At 51.2% G+C, this 20,606-nt stretch overlaps 6 protein-coding genes and 1 non-coding gene across 7 annotated transcripts; 4 read left to right on the top strand and 3 right to left on the bottom strand.

Moving 5' to 3' along the window:
- Positions 1 to 2,281: 2,281 nt before the first annotated feature.
- On the top strand, positions 2,282 to 3,883 carry BDZ83DRAFT_655800 (uncharacterized protein; the record flags this gene model as incomplete). The annotated part of the gene is made up of 1 exon (XM_060510820.1): positions 2,282 to 3,883. One exon carries the CDS (start codon positions 2,282 to 2,284, stop codon positions 3,881 to 3,883), a length of 1,602 nt encoding a protein of 533 aa, XP_060360288.1.
- Positions 3,884 to 5,622: 1,739 nt separating this feature from the next.
- BDZ83DRAFT_762333 (S-adenosyl-L-methionine-dependent methyltransferase) lies at positions 5,623 to 6,973 on the top strand (the record flags this gene model as incomplete). The annotated part of the gene is made up of 3 exons (XM_060515204.1): positions 5,623 to 6,280; positions 6,362 to 6,449; positions 6,510 to 6,973. Exons 1-3 carry the CDS (start codon positions 5,801 to 5,803, stop codon positions 6,971 to 6,973), a joined length of 1,032 nt encoding a protein of 343 aa, XP_060360287.1. The 5' UTR covers positions 5,623 to 5,800.
- Positions 6,974 to 8,000: 1,027 nt separating this feature from the next.
- BDZ83DRAFT_t264 lies at positions 8,001 to 8,099 on the top strand. Its single transcript has one exon. It is a non-coding gene; the product is annotated as a tRNA-Leu (tRNA).
- BDZ83DRAFT_635658 (uncharacterized protein) lies at positions 8,026 to 8,867 on the bottom strand. Its single transcript, XM_060509196.1, has 2 exons — positions 8,717 to 8,867; positions 8,026 to 8,656 (listed from the first exon to the last, which is right to left on the bottom strand). Exons 1-2 carry the CDS (start codon positions 8,772 to 8,774, stop codon positions 8,358 to 8,360), a joined length of 357 nt encoding a protein of 118 aa, XP_060360286.1. The 5' UTR covers positions 8,775 to 8,867; the 3' UTR covers positions 8,026 to 8,357.
- Positions 8,868 to 9,354: 487 nt separating this feature from the next.
- On the bottom strand, positions 9,355 to 11,981 carry BDZ83DRAFT_635655 (POT family-domain-containing protein). Its single transcript, XM_060509195.1, has 4 exons — positions 11,559 to 11,981; positions 11,116 to 11,489; positions 10,382 to 11,047; positions 9,355 to 10,309 (listed from the first exon to the last, which is right to left on the bottom strand). The coding sequence occupies exons 1-4, from the start codon at positions 11,588 to 11,590 to the stop codon at positions 9,600 to 9,602; spliced, it is 1,782 nt and encodes a 593-aa protein (XP_060360285.1). The 5' UTR covers positions 11,591 to 11,981; the 3' UTR covers positions 9,355 to 9,599.
- Positions 11,982 to 16,528: 4,547 nt separating this feature from the next.
- BDZ83DRAFT_588007 (short chain dehydrogenase) lies at positions 16,529 to 17,489 on the bottom strand (the record flags this gene model as incomplete). The annotated part of the gene is made up of 2 exons (XM_060506091.1): positions 16,529 to 17,325; positions 17,432 to 17,489. 2 exons carry the CDS (start codon positions 17,487 to 17,489, stop codon positions 16,529 to 16,531), a joined length of 855 nt encoding a protein of 284 aa, XP_060360284.1.
- Positions 17,490 to 19,096: 1,607 nt separating this feature from the next.
- Positions 19,097 to 20,447, top strand: BDZ83DRAFT_588052 (uncharacterized protein; the record flags this gene model as incomplete). The annotated part of the gene is made up of 5 exons (XM_060506094.1): positions 19,097 to 19,240; positions 19,305 to 19,409; positions 19,475 to 19,665; positions 19,721 to 19,915; positions 19,970 to 20,447. 5 exons carry the CDS (start codon positions 19,097 to 19,099, stop codon positions 20,445 to 20,447), a joined length of 1,113 nt encoding a protein of 370 aa, XP_060360283.1.
- Between the last annotated feature and the right edge of the window lie 159 nt (positions 20,448 to 20,606).

Genomic DNA, 20,606 nt, shown 5'->3' with positions numbered 1-20,606 from the left:
TGAGCATGAGATTCGGACTATCCGTATAACCATCTGGTCTGGTTGTTTGGGTATCTCTGAGAGTCTGGGTGTTGGTGGTGCAGTATACTAATTACTCCGTACATAGCAGTGTTGATCCATGTCCCGGGATCCCTGTTGTCAATCCGGAACGGCTTGAGCGACAGGTGCAGGGGGCAACCGTACAGTTGGGGGCGACGCGGCGACGCGGCGACGCCCCGGCATGTCGAGGATGGAGAGGAGTGTGATCTGAGCGTTGAAGGGTCACCCGTCTTGCCGTCGTATGAGGACACTCACGCAAGGGGACTATATGGAGGAGGGTTGATGGTTGTCTCTGCCATGAAGAGTGAGGCGGCACAATCAGGTCTTTGCAGAGACTGACCCTTGAGCTTCAGACTGAGAGAAGGGTCTGAAGAACGGGGAGTGAGATGCGAACACAAGATGGCCGAGGCGGCCGAGAGTGAACGAAACACAGGTCGCCGTGAGGCATGAGAGAGGAGGCACGAGGCATAAGATCATACGTCTGTGAGCTGTAAAGTGCGAGTGAGTGAGTATCCGTATGAGAGAGCATTGGTGAAGGAGTGAGTGAGAAAATGAATGAGAGAGAGCATGCATGGTCTGGCTCGTGCGCATCCATCCTCCCGTCCGTTTCGGGGTATGTGGGGGAGAATGTTGCTCAGGCCAGCTACGGTACCGGGTACGGAGTGCCTTACACCATACGTGCGACTTGTACCTTTCTCTGGTGATACCTTGGGCAGGTAGGTAGGTAGGTGATGGGAGATGCTCTTTCCTCAATGATACTGACAGGAAGAAACCTAAGGACAAGAGACGGGGAATAACGTGGCATTTCCCTCTCTTTCTGCCTGTCATTTACGGCCAGGTTATTGCGTCAGGCTCAGTCACTTAGGTTCCATGATCCATCTGGTTCGACTCTCGAGGCAACGCTTCAGGGGACAGAGCTTGCATCTGCAGCTGCCTTGGCTGGAACAGCAGAGCTGCATGTCTGGAACTTGTTCTCCCTCTCACCCTCTACCTAGTAACAAGTACCCATCTGCTCAAGTACCTCCAACTGTCATTACCGTGGAACAGAGGTACCGGGCTGAGATGGAAACAACCAACCAGCCTGACCTGGACTCGGGCCATCTAAACGGGACAGGACGACAAAAGTGACCAAACGGGCTCCTCTTCTTCATCATCTCCCCCTGCTATTTGCGAATACCTCAGCACCTAAGGTAGGGATGTAATTAGGTACCTACCTCCCGCCGCCAGGTTCCATCGGCCCCCGTCAAAAGTGTCGTCAATCACCACACAACACAACCCATCTCGCTCGTCGATAACGTACCTTGGGTTCCAACGATAAGGTACCTTAGCCAGGTACTTTGCGACCATCGATAAGCAGATAACCCCCCTGCGCTGGTCTTATCCGCTCCCACATGGTGTCGAATCGCACCGTACCGCCCCCTCGGACTGACGTCTTGTTTCTGTCCAATCTCATCTCATCATCCACCAACTCCTCCGTTCCCCGACACGTCCAGTCCACCTCAGTTCAAATCCAACTTCTATCCGCCAGCAACAGCAGCAGCACTGCCACTGCTCATACACACCACTCCTCTCCCCACGCCGTGCCGTACTGCTGCGTCTGCCAATATTACCCTCGTACTTTAGCTTGTCTACTCTCATCGTCTCTACCAGCACTTATCAGCACATCGTCATTCATAACCGCAGCTCTCGGCGACTTGGTAAGCACCAGAACGTGGACCCCTCGTTTTCCCCATTGGGCTGCCCATCATCCCGAACCCGAGCCCAGTCAACCCGCCCTTCCACCGTCCCTTGCGACTCAAGTACCTACTTGCCAACCGATTCTTCCGGTCAACGAAACTGACGCTCGCCCGCAGTACCCGCGGCCACACCCCGTACCCCGTACCAGCACCAGTGCCAGTACCTGACCACCAACAACCCCTACCCCTCGATCTACCCAGCGATCCATCCGAGACCCTCCACCTGCCCAGCCTGTCTATCTATCCTCAGTCGAGCCTCAACGAATTCGAACCGCCTATTGAAACTTCGTCGTAGTTGTAGCTATCGTCGTCGTCGTCGTCGTCGTCGTTGTCGTCTTCGTCTTCGTCCCACCACGACACATTGACAGCCTCCACCCGGCGATTACGACATCGTCCGCGTCTCGCTCTGCCGGGACCTGGCCATGGCGGCTGCCTAACTCCTCCCTCGACAGGATTGCACGTTACAAGATAAACCCGCCTATTCCGAGCCTTTGCCCGTCGCAAACATGGCCTCCGAACACAACCCCTTTCGAAGGAAGTCTGCTTCCACCTCACTCTCCGTCTCAACCCCCCAGCCAGTCTCTACATCGGCCTTTCTCGAGTCCATCACCTCCGGCATCTCGAGGCAGAATGGTCCTCCGCCCCCCGAGGCGCGGCCGGCCAAGCCAAAGGTCGTGAAAAAGGTTAGGGTCCTTTCGCCTCCACCTTCGTCTCCCTCGTCCCCAGAATCCGTACATAGCAGAGGCTTTGGACGCCAGGACGACAGCAGCGACGAAGATTCCCACGACGAAGACGACCAATTTTCAAAGCGATTTCCCGAGCTTCCCGGTGGCCTCCCCGAGGCTGCGCCACTTCGCATTGCCAACGCGAGCAATACCCCCGATAATCCCTTTGGCAAGACGCTACAAGATCTGGAAGGCTTGACGGACGTGAAGCCTTCATCTGGCGGATCGGCCAAAGCTATGGATGTCAACGCCTTTAAGATGCTGTTGCTCACCGGCCAGGCCGGTGCTGGTACACCACCCCCGCAGACATCAGCGTCACAGGGAGACAAGGCGCCCGGTGCATCATATGCTGCACCTGAGCTGGAAACGCCACGGACGTCACAAGATATGGCGGATCGCGGCATTGACGACCAACGTTCTCTTTTGGCATCTTCTCCATCCGTGAAGAAGAAGCCTCCGCCGCCTAGCTCAAGGCATGGTCGGAAGATTAGCGTGCAGACTTCAGGTCGTCCGCATATCTCCTCCGAGACTGCGTCGCCCATTTCCCCGTCTGACGTGAACAAGCCTCTACCGCCCGCTCCAAGCAGTCACGGTGGAGATGACATGGAAGATGTTTTTGCCCGTGAGGCTGCTGGCAAAGTTCCGGAGCAGGACTCCCCCACACCCAGCTCAACACCTACCCCGGCACTTCCGGCGACAGGCAAGAGACCGACACCTGCCCCTCCACCACGGCGGGGTCACGCACGGAGCCAGTCCTTAACAGCCAATGCCGGGGCCAACGCTCCGAGTGTACCAAGTTACGAGGCCGACACTCCGCCTCGCTCTTCGTTAGAATCGCAGCGCTCCAGATCAGAGAGTTTCCGAAGCATCAATGCTCCGGCTCCGCCTCCACCTCGGCGCCCGCACGCATCCCATCGACAATCATTCCAACTAGCCTCGCCATCTGCTGGTTCATTTCAAGGAGCCAGCCCAGCACCATCTGACATTGATACTTCTATACACGCTACGGAGAATACCCCTCCCAAAACCTCACCTCCGCCACCACCACCGGCACGGAATACTTCCATACGCCGGCCTCCTAGCGTCAGGAGCATTGAAGCCCCCAGCAGGAAGATTAGTGGGGGCAAGGAGAATGCTCCCCCACCGCCACCACCGCGTCAGAGGGGCAGTAGTCGCGGAAGCATGGACGGATATGGTATGAGGAGGACCAGCATCGACAGCACTAGGGCCATGGGCAGCAACGTTCCAGAAGAGCCCGCCGCGGAGGATGATGCACAGCAAGAGTACGACGCAGCTAACTCAGGCAAGGGCGCGGATATTCTCGCCGACCTGGATGCTCTACAACGAGAAGTGGACGCCCTGAGGGCAGCACAGGGCAAATGAAGGCACGGTCAAGGCGCTTTATAGACGATGGGAGTTGAAATAGACAACATTCCCGAGCAGACTTACACGCCCTGGAGGGGCGGCTGGGTTATCTTAAATGGGGATTGTACATTTACGCACGTACCAGGATGCGATATGAAGTAATGGAATGCTTATGAGTCGACGTTTGCGATTAACTGTGCTACGGGGCGTTCGACCCGTGTTCCAAATGGCTGGATCCGCGAGAGTTTGGGCACAGTCCTTGAGCCAACCAGTAGCCCTTGATTCCGAGGTTGAAGAGAAGAATGGGCTGCTAGGTCACACGAGTACGAGGAATTGAGTTATTGGAGATCCGAGAAGTCAAAGATAATACCTAGCAGGGCACAGGACACCGTGTACACCAGAATGGGACGGCATGCTACTTTTAGTGGCCGCGGCCGGTCTCCAACGCCCCGTCGGCGTCCTAGGAGAAAAGTCCGTCGGAGCTTGGGGCGGACTCTGAGATGCCGTTGAGGCCGGCGGTAGGCATGAAGGGCGGAGAGAGAGCTTCGGAGGCTCGTTTTAGAGAACGTGAACGAGGCTGGCTAATGTGTAAACGTGGGATGGGGTTAAGGTATCGTCGGGGACTTGGCGGCGAGGGACTGGACTCTTGTGTAGGTGTGAAGATGTGGGATATGGGGGTTCGTGGTGATGGTGGGTACGTGATTTTACGTTTTACATGGGACTCTTTTGTGGTTGCTTTATCCGCTGCCCGCGGGAGAGCATGGATATATAGGGTTTTCGGAGAGGTACGGTCTAGGAACTCTGAGAAAGCTTGGTTGTCTTGATTAGTGAGATCTTGGAGGTTCCCGAGGTAAGTTGATGTTGAAGGTTTGGGTTAGCTCTGTTGTAGAAGTATTGAGTTGTCAAGGTGGGATGAAGTATTGGATGAGGTAACCAGTTATACCCTTACCTCGCCTACTCTTGTAAGTTATTTGATCGCGATAGTAGGTCTCTTGTTCGGTATCGCTTTCCGTACGTTGAAAGACACTGGCGATAGGTAGGAGACCTGGTGGGATAAGCCATGTCCCAATCTTTCGCGAAGTCCTTGATTGAGGCCTTGCTTTACTTTAGGTCTATGACGATGGAGGCCGGCGGAACAGTGCCACTCCAAGCCGTGGAATATGCGGCGATGAGCTCCATGACTGCCAGCCTACAACAACTCGTCGATAGGGTTAAACACCTGTGAAGGGGTGGCTTGAGTGGTGGTGTATAGTATTCCTCAAGGAAGAGTGAAAACATGGAGCATCCGAGCGGTCGGTACAAACTTTATGTGTGGATGGCAACCGCGAGCTTAGCTTTTCTTTGGAACTCAACTTTCAAAGGAACGCGACTTTCCTTATTGTATTTTTTTTTTTGGACAAAATTTCACCCCCACCTCTCGCCTCTCACACTTCTCTTGAACTTTGGCTTATGGATAGTTTTGATGACATCGCCGGTGGGACTACACACCACTCTACCTTACCGGTTCGGCATGGGTATCCGGCACGGGAGTATAACAGACGCCTTGCGGTGTTTGACTACCTTATTTCCAGAAGGGTAATCCCCAGAGTAGGATCGAAATTTAGGATCCCCCCAATTTGTTGGACTGGAGGGTCGTCTGTCAACTTAGCCTATCGCATGCTTTGGCATTTGCAGCAGGGACCCCGAAGGAGTTTGGTTAGAAGCTCGAGGAGCTTAGCTTGAGGACGGATGGTTTTGTATAAGTAGCTCCGTGGTCTTCTTCTCACCCTGTGTATCGGATAAGCTTGTTCAAGGACCAAAAGACATCAAGACTTCCATCCAGATCAACGGACAGACCAGACATCTCTTAGCACAAGCATTTACCATCCTCACCTACCATACAGTCTACCCTTCGCCAGCTCGAACTATTTTCGAGAGACAGCCAATACAGCCAAAATGTCATCCCTCATCAGCAATCCAGCTCCCCTCCACCTGAGCCCAGAGCTCACCAAGAAGAAACCCATCATCGCCGGCCCAACCACAACTGCCGCCGCGTCCTCAAAGTCCCTAAACGAATCAGGCGACAAAGCCAACCTTGTCGAATTCTGGCGCAACCCCGAGGCCGGCAACATTTACCGTCACGCAGAGCACCTGACCTCCCCCGTGACCCCCTGCCTCGTCGACCACTCGCAGCTATGCCAGACCGTGTCCTCGGCGTCGGCCAGCACGAAGACGATCCAGGTCATGGATATGTGCTGCGGGACCGGGGTGGTGTCGTCGTATATACAAAAGATGATGCGAGAGTTGCCTGGGCAGCAGAGGGAGAGGGTGAGGTTGACGAGCGCGGACTCGAGTGAGGCGCAGTTGGGGGTTGTGAAGGAGAAGATTGGGAGGGAGGGGTGGGTAGGGTGTGAGGTTAGGCAAGCTGATATCATGGTAGGCGACGATTTTGCCCCTATTGAAAACATTGATTTGACTCGGACGATGGTTTGGGGTGGTCGCGGCTAACATGACCAGAACATGTCGTTCCCTGCTGACCAGTTCGACGTCGTCATCGTCGCTATGGCATTGATGCTCGTGGCAGATCCATACACATCTCTCAATGGTGAACACTCTCCACTGCCCACCATACCGGACTTACAAGAAAGACTAACACGTCAAACAGAATGCTACCGCGTCACCAAGCCCGGTGGCACCCTCGCAACCTCAACCTGGGTAACCGAAGGCTGGATCCCAGACACCCGTGACGCAGTACGCAACCTAGCCTTGCCGGGCCAACCCCCTGTCTCCTGGCCACAATCCTCCATCGAGCTGACCTCGCTCTGGGGTCCCGGCGCGTGGGAGTCTCCCTCCTTCGTGCAGAGTATGTTCACCGCGGCTGGGTTTGTGGACGTGGAGGTGGACGTCGTGACTAAATGGGTGCCGTTCTCCGGGGTCGACGAGTGGTGTACTGTTTTCCAGGCGTTCATGCACGGGGTAATGGAGAGGTTCTGGACGAGGGCGCAGAGGGAGGGGTTGAAGGGGCGGTTGATGCCGACGTTGAGGGCGTTTATGGAGGAGAAGTATCAGGGGCGGCCGTTTGAGGTTGAGAGGACTGTTTTGTTGGCTAGGGGGAGGAAGCCCGAGTGAAGGTGTGGAATCTTTGCGTGGGCTTCGTTTTGTAGACATACTACGCATAACAGGTACATGTTGAAATCATGTTGCAACAATTTTGAATGAGAACCATGTTGATTCACTTGGAGCCCATCTGGTACCCGGGGCCCAGCTTATCCTCAATTCCGTAGATAGCAGGAGTCATGTTTTCTGCTGCGGTTCTGGCTCACAATACGACTTGGCGTTCGTTTCTTCTCATTACCTAGACAAGTTGAGAACAGGTTGGAAAAAAGGTGATCTAATTCGGAAGGACTTTTTGCCAGACATCAGGTAGTCAGTGTGTTAGAAAATCAAGCCGTACCTCTCTTCTGACTAAGAAAGCTGTCATGAAACAGGAACAATATCAGCAGGCACTGAGCCACGGACTCATTGGCGTGGATCTCATATTCCCTTGGTCTATTGACTGCTCTCTTTCCTGCCTTCTAGATGGGTAAGCTGCAGCCACTTTAAGCCACTTCATATGCCCTTACTGTGTGCCATGACTCCTGACAAAAGGTAGAGCCTGCGGATTCTTGGGGGCTAGAGATTATCACCTGATGATCGGTTACGGACCAAGGCAAGATAGCTCAGAATTGGCGTGAATATTAGTACTCAGCTACTTGAACGGAACCATACAAGTATTCGTCAATTCTTACCGAATGAAAACTCATCCTACATTTGAGAAGTAAGTTATTATCACCCGCACTTTTCGCATGGTTGTTGGGCAATATCTCATGCTAGGGACACAGGACTGGAGGCACATGATCGTAAGTACATGTGCTTAATTTTGTAATAGATCTTGCTAGTTCATACGTCTGATTTCAAACCGACTGACACTTCCTACTGTTATAACCATGCATCTCAAAAACCCTGCTGTCGGCATGCCCGACGAAGCACTTGTGTGCGGCCCGTTATCAGCCCCACCGCAGCGGGTGTCTCCAATCTGCAGACCCAATTTCCGAAGCCCTAACTCGTCGACCTCCATTGTGACAATTTTCAAACAACCTCACATCAATCAAATCACGGAAGGGTGGCCGAGTTGGTTATGGCGCCAGGTTAAGGTCAGCTTAACATCTGTTTCCTGGTGGGGCAACCCGCGCGAGTTCGAGTCTCGTCCCTTTCATTTTGCCGTTTTGTCGGTGTAGAACAGCTCAGGCATCGCGTTTCATTGGTAGTAGAGACGAATGACTTACTGTTGATCTGTTCAAGATGGTCATATCCCGGCATGAGCACGTGGTTGAGTCTGGTTCGCTATACCTACACATAGCTTGATGGCACTTGAATGCGGGACACCACCTCGAAGTAAAAGACAATGTATCGTGTTTTGATGTACTCGTTAGGTTCATCAGCACCATGTGATAATTTGCACACTTTGATTCCTTCATTCATCATCCTTCGACCGGCCCCCCTTGGTATAAAACGCACCCGTTGCGGCTCTGATGTCCTCGGAGCCCTGGGTCCCTCCTCGTCCTCCAGGCTTGCCCGTCACCGACTGAGGAATTTCGTGGCCGGTCGCACTGATACCCTCGCCAACTCCGGAAGGTCTTCCCTCGTTGGTGTTCAATGCATTGTCTGCGGCGCCGTGAAGAGTTGTAGACCCAAGCCCACCGGCAGCTGATTCTTGCTGGTGGGGATTGGGAACAGATTTGATGATGTTTTGCTTGCCAGCATCTCCAGGAACTGCCACCGACAGTTAGTGAAGCTTCATGGATAAAATTCAGTGTAAAAGATGATAAAAACCTTTAGTTCCGTCCTTCGCCATGTCGTAGAGATCACCTCCTTGCTTTGCGTCTGCCATGGTATCAAATGTATCACGGAAATCTGATGGTTTGAAATATGCTGGTAGTATGTGTGAGCGTAAATGTCGCAAGATAGAAGTAAAGAATTGTTCGAAGGACGAATGTGGATTGGAACTGAGAGGCCATTCAAGCGCTTTAAGATGGTGCTGAGCAAGCCACAATGAGGTAGTTCGGTGGTTGATGTCATGATGTCATCAAAGTCAATTCATCACCATCATCTCTCTGAACGTGACGTCAAACAAGACAGATTGTCAAAGGACCATTACTTCAGATGATAGATGGTGAAACCTATCGAATTATCTAGCCATATTTGAGAAAAGCTAAGACCGCGGAGGTAGATTCTTCTGTTCTATCCGGTTTTTCATAGGACCCAGGCTACGATGTACAGCTAGTCGGCAGCTTCATCTATTGCTGCGGAACGAGACTTCTATACTTTCTCTCAATTCATCTATTGCATGGAATCGATCTCATAGTCAGCAAGGCACAACTCTGTTAAAGCTTCATGATGACCCCAGGCAGTTGTTGCAAGCGGAAGGCCCGAAGCCGAGCGACATATTCCCTTCCCCCTGGTGCACAACGTTCCAAAACATCATTGAAGTTTCCAGTTCAAATGGTTTAAACACAGGTATTCTGTAGGTATTGGGGTATTCTATTAAGCTTATATACTGTTTATGGTTGCTCATACCATCCACACCCATCATCATACATCTTGATTGTTCATAATATTAATACATGAGCATTCCACATGACCGTCTCCCACTGCTGAAAGAGTGACAACATGACTCTTGTAACAGCCATTACCCCTTCATCTTTGTATATAGACATTAGTCGTCATGCTCGGCTTCCTTGACTCCCTGGTTGTTCAAAACCGGCTGATCCCGGTCCAACTCATACATCTTGTCCTCCTCAGCATCGTAGTGGCGGAAGGTGAAGTAGAAGATGCACCCCACCACGGCAGATGAGCATGCAACACCGGTGTACATCCACAAGAACTTGGGGTCGACTGCGACGGACACCAGGGCCTCGGAGATGGCAGAACCGAAGGCGTTGGTGAAGAGGTAGATACTCTGGACAAAGGACTTCATGTTGGGCGGGGCCTTGGTGTAAGCGTACTCGAGACCAGTGACGGAGATGAAGATCTCGGACAAGCCGATGAAGATGTAAGCAGGCGTCTGAACGGCGATGTGGACGTGGTTGGGGAGCGATGAGCCTCCGCTCATTCCCTCAGGGCACTCGCCGGGAGACTCGTAGCAGGGACCGGCACTGTAAATGAGGTGTTGCACGATAGCTGCGTAGGCCAGGCAGATGGCGCCGAGCCAGAAACCAATGGTGATACGCATGATGGGCTTGAGCTCGATGCCAGCCTTACGGAGGAGTGGGTAGACAATCTTCTCGAGGATCGGAGTGAAGATGAGAATCGAAATGGGGTCGAAGTTTTGCATGAAATCGTTCGGCATGCCGTGTCCCTCCATCTGTCCAGCTTGAGTGACGAAGTTGGTCGAGAATTGGCCGTAGCAAACCCAGAAGATGGGGTCTGTTGATGGTGTTAGTGCGACACAAGCATTTGACTAGGGGCCAAACACGGCCCGGACTATTTCGGACTTACAGAAGACGAAGACCTTGCAGGCTCTCAGAGCACGCTTGAGCTCCTCGACGAAGTGGTCGTTCCAGGGGACAGGCTTCTCCTTGCCGTGCTCCGCACGCCATGATGGCTTGGCGGCATCCATGTTGCGAGCTGCAATCATCATACCAAGGGCCTTGAAAGCATCGGTAATGACGGATCCCTGAGGCGGGCGGTTGACAAAAGTCTTGCGACGAAGCACCAGTGTCGCGATACCGATGTTGAAGACGCAGAAGCACATCAAGTAGGCGGTCCAGAAACCCTTATACTTCTCCATAAAGGGAGTCGCCATAAGAGACAGGGAACCCAAGTTGATGCACCAATAGAAGATCATGTAGATGCGCTGGTATGTGATGGCAGGATCGATGATGACTCTCTCGCCGTTTGACTCGGTCTTGATAGCCATAACGCGGCGCTGGTACTGATCGGCGATCAGGGGAGCAATGTTACTCTTGATACCTCCCGTTCCGAGACCAATAACGATAATGGCAACAATGTAACCGGGGATGCCAGCGCCATTGGCCATGGCCGCTGGCAAGGAGGTCGTCCAAAGGATGACAAGACCAACCCAGTAGAAGGCACAGAAGACCAAGATGGTCTTGTACTTGCCCAAGTACTGGTCAGCAATGATGGCACCAAGAATTGGAGTCACTGAATTCTTGTGTTAGTGAAACCATACTGATCGATAGTAGCGAGTGAAGCGGACAGTGATGTCATACCATAGCAGAACCATTGGAAGAACAAGTTCAGACCAGTTGCGGCCTGGTGACCCATTCCAAGACCCTTGGGGCCGTCAGCTCCATTGGGGTCATTGTTGATGTAGTTTTGGAAGAGACCCTGGGCACCATAGTAGGTGAATCGCTCCGTGAGCTCGACAACAGCAATGAGGAAGGCTGAAGCAGGGAGGTTCTCTCCAACACGACGCAGGGATCCCTTCTCAAACTCATTGGGCTCAGCACCATCAGGCGTAGGTCCCGATTCTGAGTCGGCGGCGCTTGAGAACTTCTTCTCGGGGTCGGCTGGCGTGATGTAGCCCCCCGCGAGATCAGTCGTCTCCTTGTTGGGCAAGCGCTCACCCAACGTCTCATGGAGCCTGCGAATACGACTTGTCAGTGCCAGATCCTCTTGATGTTAGACCGACGATATGCGCATTGTTACGTACTCTGCGGCCGTGTCCTCGTGGTTCTGGGCCATTTTTACGCAATCGATATCTCAAGACAGGCCCGATAGAGTAGTTGAACCAAGGGAAAAGGAAAGGAGAGGGAGAAGAGGAAGAAATTTTCGAGAAAAGTTCCAAAAGCCTGGTCTGGTGGGGAGCAATGGAGACACATTAGTATCACCACTAGATGCATGCCCTTACCCTCGGTGTCGGACGACTCCGAGGTGTTCGCCGCCCGCGGCCCATGTTTCGATGTCTTCTGTTTCCACTAGAAAAGTCTTGCCCGAGTCGGGAACGTCGCCCCAGGAACTTTTGCAACCACACGCCACAAGCCGATGGCCGAACCACCTGCCGGACTCCACTCGGCCGAGTGAGCCGATCTTTTTGATTGATAATAACGGACACATCGGTCGACATACGAGGAAATAAGTGGCCCTCTTGGCAAAAGGCCCGAACGGGTGGCGCCAAGCGAGGTTAAGGGGAATAAAGCGGTCATAAATATGGCTTTCCTATTGGCCTTTGACCTCATCGATGATATTAGTTCATGCTGCCCATACCGAGGTCCATCAACAAAAGGGCCTTGAATCTGGGGTTTGGGGGTTCTACAACGTTACTCCGCAAACGATGGTCTACGGATAAGACTGAATCATGCAGCTGGTGAGGAAGCTACCGCTAGCTGCAGGAACCGGATCGTTTGTCAACGGAAATCTTCTGTAACCTTCCCTCGTCGGAAATGATTCGCAGCTGTGCGTTGTCTGTCTTACTTTCTTGCCGTTGAGCCGGGCGTTAGTTCGACCGCATTTGGTAGCTTGAGCCAACTTGAGTATTCGCCAGTGTCACCTTACCACTATCTCTGCTGACATCACGCATATTTATCAGGCGACATTCGGGTGTGTCAAATGCACGGCTCTTTTGTGACGCTCTGCGACTGGAGGCGCATTCTTATATGCGAGGGACTTTCGAAGCTCTCACTCTCGATTGCTTTGGCAGTTTCTCTCCTGTTCACCACTCCTTGCAAAATTTTCTCCATTCTCCACGAGTGGGTCAAGTGTCAAATCTCGCTGCATTGAGACTCAAAGGTAACCTAATCAGAAACACGTGTCTAGTGGACCATAGGAACCAAAGCCACGCGCGAAGAATAATAGTCAATTGTGCTCCGTACTGAGCCAGAAATGTCACAGCGAATTTAAGGTCTGGATGCTTGAGGAAATCTGCCCAGGCGGAAATATCCTTGGGGATGAAGAAGATGGCCCATGGGTCGCACGTGCGATGGGCCTACTCACCTCTCAAGTCTATTTTGTGGCTTACCCAGTCTTTCCGATTTCCGGCCTTTTTTTTGTGGGAATTAGATTATTCTTCGCTGTGGCTATACATTGCGATGACTTGGAAGTGTATGACTTTTCAACAAGCGGCTCCCAAGTAGACTTCATCTAGAATTACTGATAAAATATGGGAGTTCTTGGAGACACAAAGACCTACTCAGCAACCTGGTTTTTTTGTCGGGCATGCCCGGATCGTCTAGCTTCCATGAAAAGATTTTACCATATATGACAATCGATTGATCGATGTGAATGTTCTTTGAATATTAATTGAGATAATCCGCATCTTACCAGCTTACCAGCTTACCGATCTTCTATCAGCCGGAATATTCCCCGAGCCAAGAGATCGAGGCTGAGAACGGGCGGCATGGGCCGCAGCCTTCGATGCAGGAGCAGGGAAGCGACTGGCGGGGCCTTGGCAGCACGCCATAGGAATTCGGCCGAATGCACGTCTAACCGAGTGACCGGACATTTACGATCTCCCTCCACTCCAAGAAAGTCAAAAGTCGGGGGCAATCTGGGGAAGGTGCCAATCAGGGCGGCTTATGAGCCCGATGTTCGTGAGAATGGTGGGTGGATACACCGTTCGTGGCCTTGAATAGAAATTGAGACCAGTGGTCCTGGCCTTGTTTGGTCATAGATTGCGGACGTTTAAACTTGAGCTGCTAGCGAGTATGATCCTGTGCCTGAATCAGCTTCGAATGATTTGCCCCTTTTGACTCGGTTCTACTCTTAATAGGTAGAGAAAGCGCACTAGTTTTATGACCGCCTGACTTCTAAGACTTTGGGTTACTTCGATGCTTGCAGGAAAACACGATGCGACACTAAACAAGTAGGAAGACCACTCTTCCAAACCAGCGTCGAAAAAAGGTTAGCAGCGGCAGATTGAAAATCAAATGCTACACATTACTGGAGCGAAATTGAGAATGATTTGGAAATGGTTGTGACTCTTTCAGTTGTTGTCAAACGCGATGACTACTAATTTGACAGCGACAGCTGTGATTCTATGCACAATTGAAGTATCGGATATTTCATCAGTTTGTTAATTGTTGGTTCAACATATGCCCTAAAAGCCGGCAATGTAGTATCTATATGTAGCCTACTGCCCTTCAACAACATTAAATTCGCCGGTACAAGAAGCATTACGGAGGTAATATTCCCATGGAGCTCCAACTCCGGATGAGTCATACTTAGCACCTCACGAGTTACAGATGGGAGAAAACTCATAATCAATTGGTCAGGTAAATGAGTTCCCAGCGTGTAGGCTAGATGTGAGGAATTAATTTTCTAGATCCAAAGGTACTCTGCACAAGAGGCTATTCCTAATGTAAAAGCAGTAAGCAAGAAGGATACGTAATATTGATTCAAAACCGGAGCTGACTACCTCGAGCAATGCAGTATCTCTACCACGTGCTTGTGCTTTTGAGCTTCCACATTGCTGTTGCTTAGGCACAGGCATTTGGCAGTCCACTACTTCCTTCCAGAAATCGGAACAGAAGCTGGCGTCGCTGTGTAGGTAAGTGCATACTCAGCGCTTCATTTCACTTATGGCATTTCACCTCAATTTGGGACCTTGATTGGTTGCAAAAATAGTACAATCGTTACTTCAGGTTGTCGCAGTCATTTGGCTCCACCAGGATTTCTTATTGCGTTCATGTAATTGTTGTGCAGTACAGCATAGGTACTTTAAGTCTTCGCATGAGGTAGGTAGGTATAAATTTTGACTGGAGCACAGTATATGTTAAGAGCGATCAAAACAATGGCCTAACTATATCCTATTTTAATGTGATATCATCAACACCAGAACCCCATTGCGGTATCGACCTCGCAACCAGCCAGGCGTCCCAAAAGCCGAGTACTAAAGCTGAAAGCACTGCAGTAATTCATGTCTGGCAAGACCTTTCTGGATTTGACCAAATGCTAGGCACGCCCCGCGGCAATCTTTAGGCGGCAGGGGAAATGACCATAATGTAATGAACTCTTGAACTTCGGGCGGACAGCTCTGAGTCTTTGGCTTCGGTAGGAATGAGAGATACTTTGCAATCGTAGCATGCATAATTTTGTTCTCTACCCGCACACTATAAGTGTATTCGAATCGAGTTATGGATGAGGCTAAATGGCACTCGAAATTGGTAGTAAGTGTGAATTATGACAATGGTGAGACAAGTATCGGTGAAGAACGTCTTGGTTGGGAAACCACCAAAAAGCCCTTCTCTTGACCTCTCAGATTAATGTCAGATCAATCTCAGGGTCTTCATTCATAAGCAAGACTCATAAATGGTAAAATTACCTCTTTCATTTGGGACGAGGACTCTCCGAGTATAGTGAACTTAATTGGACCTTATGGGTGTGGGCGAGAGATGGCAACACAACCCATAATACTGCTCAGCTGAGAGTTGCTTCACAGATTTTATGCTCTGACCGAACAGGTTCTCTCAAGCTCTAGCTTACTCTGGTTGCATTTGGTCAAAACAGGAATTCGCAATTGTCAGTATGAATGCCAACCTGCAAAATATGTTGCCATTTCACGCTTAGCCCGAAAGGCATACTATACTCGTTACTCTAGCCCGTAATGATGTTCTGTTTGGAAACAGATCACCTTGATACTGAACATCTAGAAAGGAAGGAGCCATCAAATGATCAAGACTCGCTGTCAGCCTTTGGTTTCCTTCGTTCCAATCCCCTTCACGGAAGCCAAGATCTTAAGACGGACCATCGCTCCTTGGTCTCTCGTGCTCGAGAGTGAGTAGCTTGTCCGGAGGTAATAGCATGTAATCAGCTCACACCATATATTCGTCAACCAATCATGTTAAGAAAATCATTACCTTTTCGAACATCCTTTTGTCCGTTGCAGGGTTTTGGGGCAGAAACAAGGGCTACCACGGCTGCCTGGGCACACCTTGGGATGGATCTAAAAGTCAAAAGCACATGTACTTGCACGCAACCAAGGCCCATGAGATCGTCATGAGAAGCAGAGCTTTTGCTGAAGCACAATTGTCTGCCTTTCAGCGATCAAGTTGCGACAGCTTTGTCTTCATTCTACCCAAGCCAGATATTCCGCCCCCTTTTTGATTGAAAAGTCTGGAGGAGATACTTCTGCTGCTTCATCCGGACATGCAACATGGTTGTCAGACTGGGGGCCAAATCCTCCAATGGGGCTCCTGTAGGGTTCACGGACTCAGTTGATTATCCCCTGTCAACTTAAAGATGACGGGTGGCGCCGAGACCGTAGCATCGTTGGTAGTTACTAGCGCACCCCCTGAGATCTTAGCAGGTGCCTGAAATGAGTTTCGATAACCCTGCGCTGCCGTCTAAGCGATGTATAAGGGAACCAAACGGAAGGACGGAATCCATCCGCACAAGTCGGCGATCCAACAAACCAATACCATGCCCTTGATTGAACAAGCATAGCTTGCACCTGATCCGAAAACGATAGTTTCTCCGACAATTGTCTCCATTGCAACTTCACGCACTGTCGCATTGCCAACGTTGTTCCCTCATCCGTTGGTGCACTTTATATGAGGGATCTGCCGCTCCATCTGCGCCCATGTAATTGTTGATCTTCATCCATTCACCTGCCTGAGCTAAAAAAGAGAACATCCTCGCTCCAAACACCAGTAATGCTTATCCGACATGCAAGGTAATTGGCATCGCTTAACGAACAAAAGCACCTCCTCCGCTGGCCCCCACAAGGTTACCAGTCATCCATCCACTTTCAGGCAAGCAAACGACCCCCACGACTCCAGCAACTTCCTCCAAGTAACCGGGGCGACCTCCAATGCTTGCCGCCAAGTCGAGAACCTCCTGGCTATCGACGCCAGGTCTAGCCTTGGCAAGAGGCGTCAGGTTGTTCAGTGGTCGAAGAGCCTCGCGGGGCTCGTCAGGCAGGCCAGAGTACAGTCCAGTGTCCATGGGTCCAGGAGCAACGGCGTTGACGGTCGCTCTCTCAGCCAGCTCACGTGCCCAGACACGGGTCATAGCCTCAATAGCACCCTTGGTGCCAGCGTATGATGTTTGCCACCAGACACCCCAAGTGGTCGTTGCGCTAGAGATGTTGACAATGCGACCAGAGCGGTCGGTAGGCAAGTAGGGGAAAGCGGCCTTGACGAGGAGGGCGGGTGCCTTGCAGTTCAGGTTGAATGTCTCATCGAAAAGATCGAGGTCCAGCTGGTCAATTCCTTGAGCGTTCACCGTGGCAGCGTTGTTGACAATGATGTCGATCTGGAAACGGCCGTTGGCATCGGTGAAGTGAGCCTTGGCGGCGTCAACAAGCTGCTGAGGCGCCTCGGGCTTGCTCAAGTCAGCCCGGACGGGAAGAGCCTTGACGTTGTACTTGGATTCGAAGTCCTTGGCCAAGGCCTCAGCCTTTGTTGTTGAGCCCTCGGTGGCGTAGTTGATGACAACGTTGGCACCTCTGCTGGCAAAGTGCTCAGCAAGAACGGCGCCAAAGCCTTGATAAACTGGTCAGTCCACTGTGATTTCAAGCCAAATATTGAACCCTTGCTATGGAAAAGGACCCCATTTGAAGAGACTCGGAAAGTTTAAAAAACCACATACTTCGCGAAGCACCAGTAACAATGGCAAGCTTGCCCTCGAAAACCCTGAAAGGAGCCATTTTTCTCAGATGTCAGAAGAGCAGAATAAACAATGTGACGTGGAGGCGGGGAGAATGTTATGCCTCTCTCCACGTGATAAATTGTGTGCTTTATATATTGTGTCCTGTTGCTGCCGCTTTTTCCCAATGCTTGCATGTCCACTTCGTGAACTAGCCCGCTGGTCAGTGCCGCCGGGCCGCATGGTGGGTGGGATCCGAAGAGGAGTCTCGACTAGGGGCTGAGCAGGATCATGAATCTTGGCTCTCCACGCAGACACGTCAACTACCAAAGGCCTCTGCCGATCTCAATATGCATAAACCAGTCGTGAAACTCGCAAGTAGCAACAGCTTGGGGAAAAGGCCAGGGCCAGTTCGAAATTCCCTCAATTCCCAAAGTATGTTGGTTTTGACATTGATATTACTTGATCCTGCGTTAACCGAAGACAGCCCTCTGCTCTAACTTCCAACACAACCAACGGAGTGCTCATCGATTTCATAATGACTTATCAATCTTGCATATCTTCACATAGCCGACTAGGTCTCGCATTGATGCTGGTCATTATATGCGTACTGTAGAGGGGCATTTATGGGAACTATGGATATGGCTGAAATTCCTGTCCCCACGAGTATGCATACCGTGTTGAAGAAATCAATCCACTATTATGGGTCAGGCCAAGATTCTTCGCAGCTTGACACCGCCGGAAACTCTTGAAGAACTCCCCGATGCTCGGAAGGGATCTGCCGAATTTGGCATCGATCTACTTTAAGATGGGGGCCATACGTTTCGGGACAGTGGCATGAGTGCAACGATGCATGGATGGTGTATATTTGTTGTCGTTGGAAACCACCGATCTCGCGAAGCATCGACTGTAACACTGGGTAGAATGCCGGCAAATACTATCCACGTTTTTGACTTTGAGCGAGAGTCGATAGCTTCGAACGATAGCAGTGATCACATGTTACAGACCAAATATTTGAAAGCTGGGAAGCTGGGAAAGCACGCCTAGACTTTGCGTACCGAGCAAGCTTCAGGAAAGAGGACGCCAAAAAGACCGAAAGTGACCTCTCCATCATCCTCGATGAAAGAAAATTCCGACAAGTCTACTATACAATTGAATGAATTCAAAAGTAGAGTCCAATAAGCATCTCGGAACCAACTCCGCCTCCGTTGTGTTCCTGCATCTCATGTCAGGGCGAGGCAACTGACAAGCACATCATCGTTCCTGATTAGTGGACAGGAAACACGAGCATTTTGCCGACGGGATCATTTCGGATTTGAACAGTCTGAGCTTCGCAAGGGGGTTGAATTCTCTTACCATGTCCATCCCAGCGCCCCTTTGTGGCAAGGAGGACCACAGTGCCGCAACGGCAGAGATCCCGGGGCTGGGGTCGGTGGATCCTATGCGAACTTTGGTTGCCAGAACAAGTTGGGCCGCTATTAAGTAATTGCCAGATCCGTGCTTGCTTTTTCTATGTTCTTTGCATTCTCTTATAAGTTTTCTGGGTCGTTCGGGTCTTTACTGTTCTTTTCGTTGTTCGATTTGTGGCACTCTTCTTCTCACCTCGAAACGAACCCGTGGAGCACGAAGCCGGTTCTTCAGTGATCACGAACCCGCAAATCCGACAAGATGGGCGCGGCTACTTCGAAGGATATGGCCGCTGCGGTTCTGGTGCCACTGCCATTCAACATCATCACCATGATCCTGCGGTTTTGGATTCGGGCGCAGAGGAAAGCATGGGGACCGGATGATTGGGCCATGGTTGCTACCATTGTACGTTCTAATAATGCGCGCAATACGAAATGCTTTCAAGTCGTTTTCGACTAACATATCGAAGCCGGTTTGGGCAGTGTCACAAATCGGATTAATAGGCATGGCCTGGAGCGGAGTTGGGCAACTGGATAGTACCCTTTCTGCAGAACAAGTTGCCAACTCATACTTCGTAAGTCATGCTCCACCCCAAGGGTGATACCATTCGATGTATGCAGTTGACTAACGGATCTCTAGTGGTTTTATGTGTTCCAGGAGTTCTGGTGTTTTACCTTGGTCACTCTCAAGTGGTCCCTTGGTTTCACTCTGCTGCGCATCGGTAATGGCCAACGTTGGGTCCAAATCGTCATCTACACTTGCCTCGCACTAGTCACAGTCTGCACTGGAGGAACTGGCATGTATTTGTTCTTCCAATGCTCGCCGGTTGAGTATGTTACCAATTCGTTCTAGGGTCGTTCTACATTTGCTGACGGAACTTGCTAGGAAAAACTGGCATCAAAGCATGCCAGGCGAATGTAGACCTCGAGAAATCCAGACTGCCCTGTCCTTCTTGGTTGCCGCAGTATCAATCTCAACTGATTGGATATTCGCCGTCATGCCTTTTGCTCTCATCTGGAGACTGCAGATGGCGAACAAGGTTAAGGCGTCTGTCATCGGTCTTCTGGGCTTGGGTTTCTTGTCAGTTATTGCCAGGTCTTTGAGCGCCTTTCCCACCTTGCTAACAATTCCTAGTGCATCGGTGGCTCCAATTGTTCGACTCAACTACCTCCTCCTACTCAACGATGCCGAAAAGTTCCTGCAAGGCCTCAGTATCATCCTCGCCTGGGCACAGGCAGAAGTTGGCATCGGAATGCTCGTCGCCAACCTTCCCGCATGTCGACCCCTCCTCGAACGCGCCCTCGCCCGCCTCACATCCTTCACTGGCTCGAAAAACAAATCGTCTAAAGACCCAGCCGCCTCAGCCGCCGTCAAGAATAGTTATCTCGAGCTTGGGGAGAGAGACCCCACGAGAAAGAACACCAGCCAAGCGAGTCGATCTGGGGTCGAGACAAGGGTCTACGGCAGAGATCTGGGTGACATCAGCAGCGACAGCTTGCCAGACGATCACAGCCAGAAGAGAATCGTGACAAAGAGTGGTTTCGGGGCAATCAGAGTGCAGAAAGAGTTTGGGATGGAGGTTGAGACGAAGCGCGGGGACAATGTGGTCTAGACAACGCGATCGGCGCAATAATTGTTGATGAATGAACGAGAGGCAACGAGAGGTCACACAGTATCCGTACCCACATGTAGTAATCCACTGTTAATTTAATGGATTCAAAACGTCCGTCGAATTTGAGCGCGTTGCTAGCGAGGTTGAAAAGCCTGTCGA

Source organism: Colletotrichum acutatum, assembly GCF_030867785.1.
Source record: "Colletotrichum acutatum strain CBS 112980 chromosome Unknown BDZ83scaffold_122, whole genome shotgun sequence".
NCBI lineage: Eukaryota > Fungi > Ascomycota > Sordariomycetes > Glomerellales > Glomerellaceae > Colletotrichum > Colletotrichum acutatum.
Note: the sequence above shows the minus strand (reverse complement) of the source record. Positions and strands in the feature narration are given on the sequence as shown.

Excerpts from the sequence above, each read along its gene's own strand:
- BDZ83DRAFT_635658 (XM_060509196.1), bottom strand. The coding sequence starts at position 8,774 with ATGGCAGACGCAAAGCAAGGAGGTGATCTCTACGACATGGCGAAGGAC. Across the intron at positions 8,657-8,716 it reads GGCGAAGGACGGAACTAAAG|TTCCTGGAGATGCTGGCAAG; the intron begins GTTTTTATCATC and ends TGTCGGTGGCAG.
- BDZ83DRAFT_635655 (XM_060509195.1), bottom strand. The coding sequence starts at position 11,590 with ATGGCCCAGAACCACGAGGACACGGCCGCAGA. Across the intron at positions 11,490-11,558 it reads CACGAGGACACGGCCGCAGA|GCTCCATGAGACGTTGGGTG; the intron begins GTACGTAACAAT and ends TCGTATTCGCAG. Across the intron at positions 11,048-11,115 it reads CTTCCAATGGTTCTGCTATG|TGACTCCAATTCTTGGTGCC; the intron begins GTATGACATCAC and ends ACAAGAATTCAG.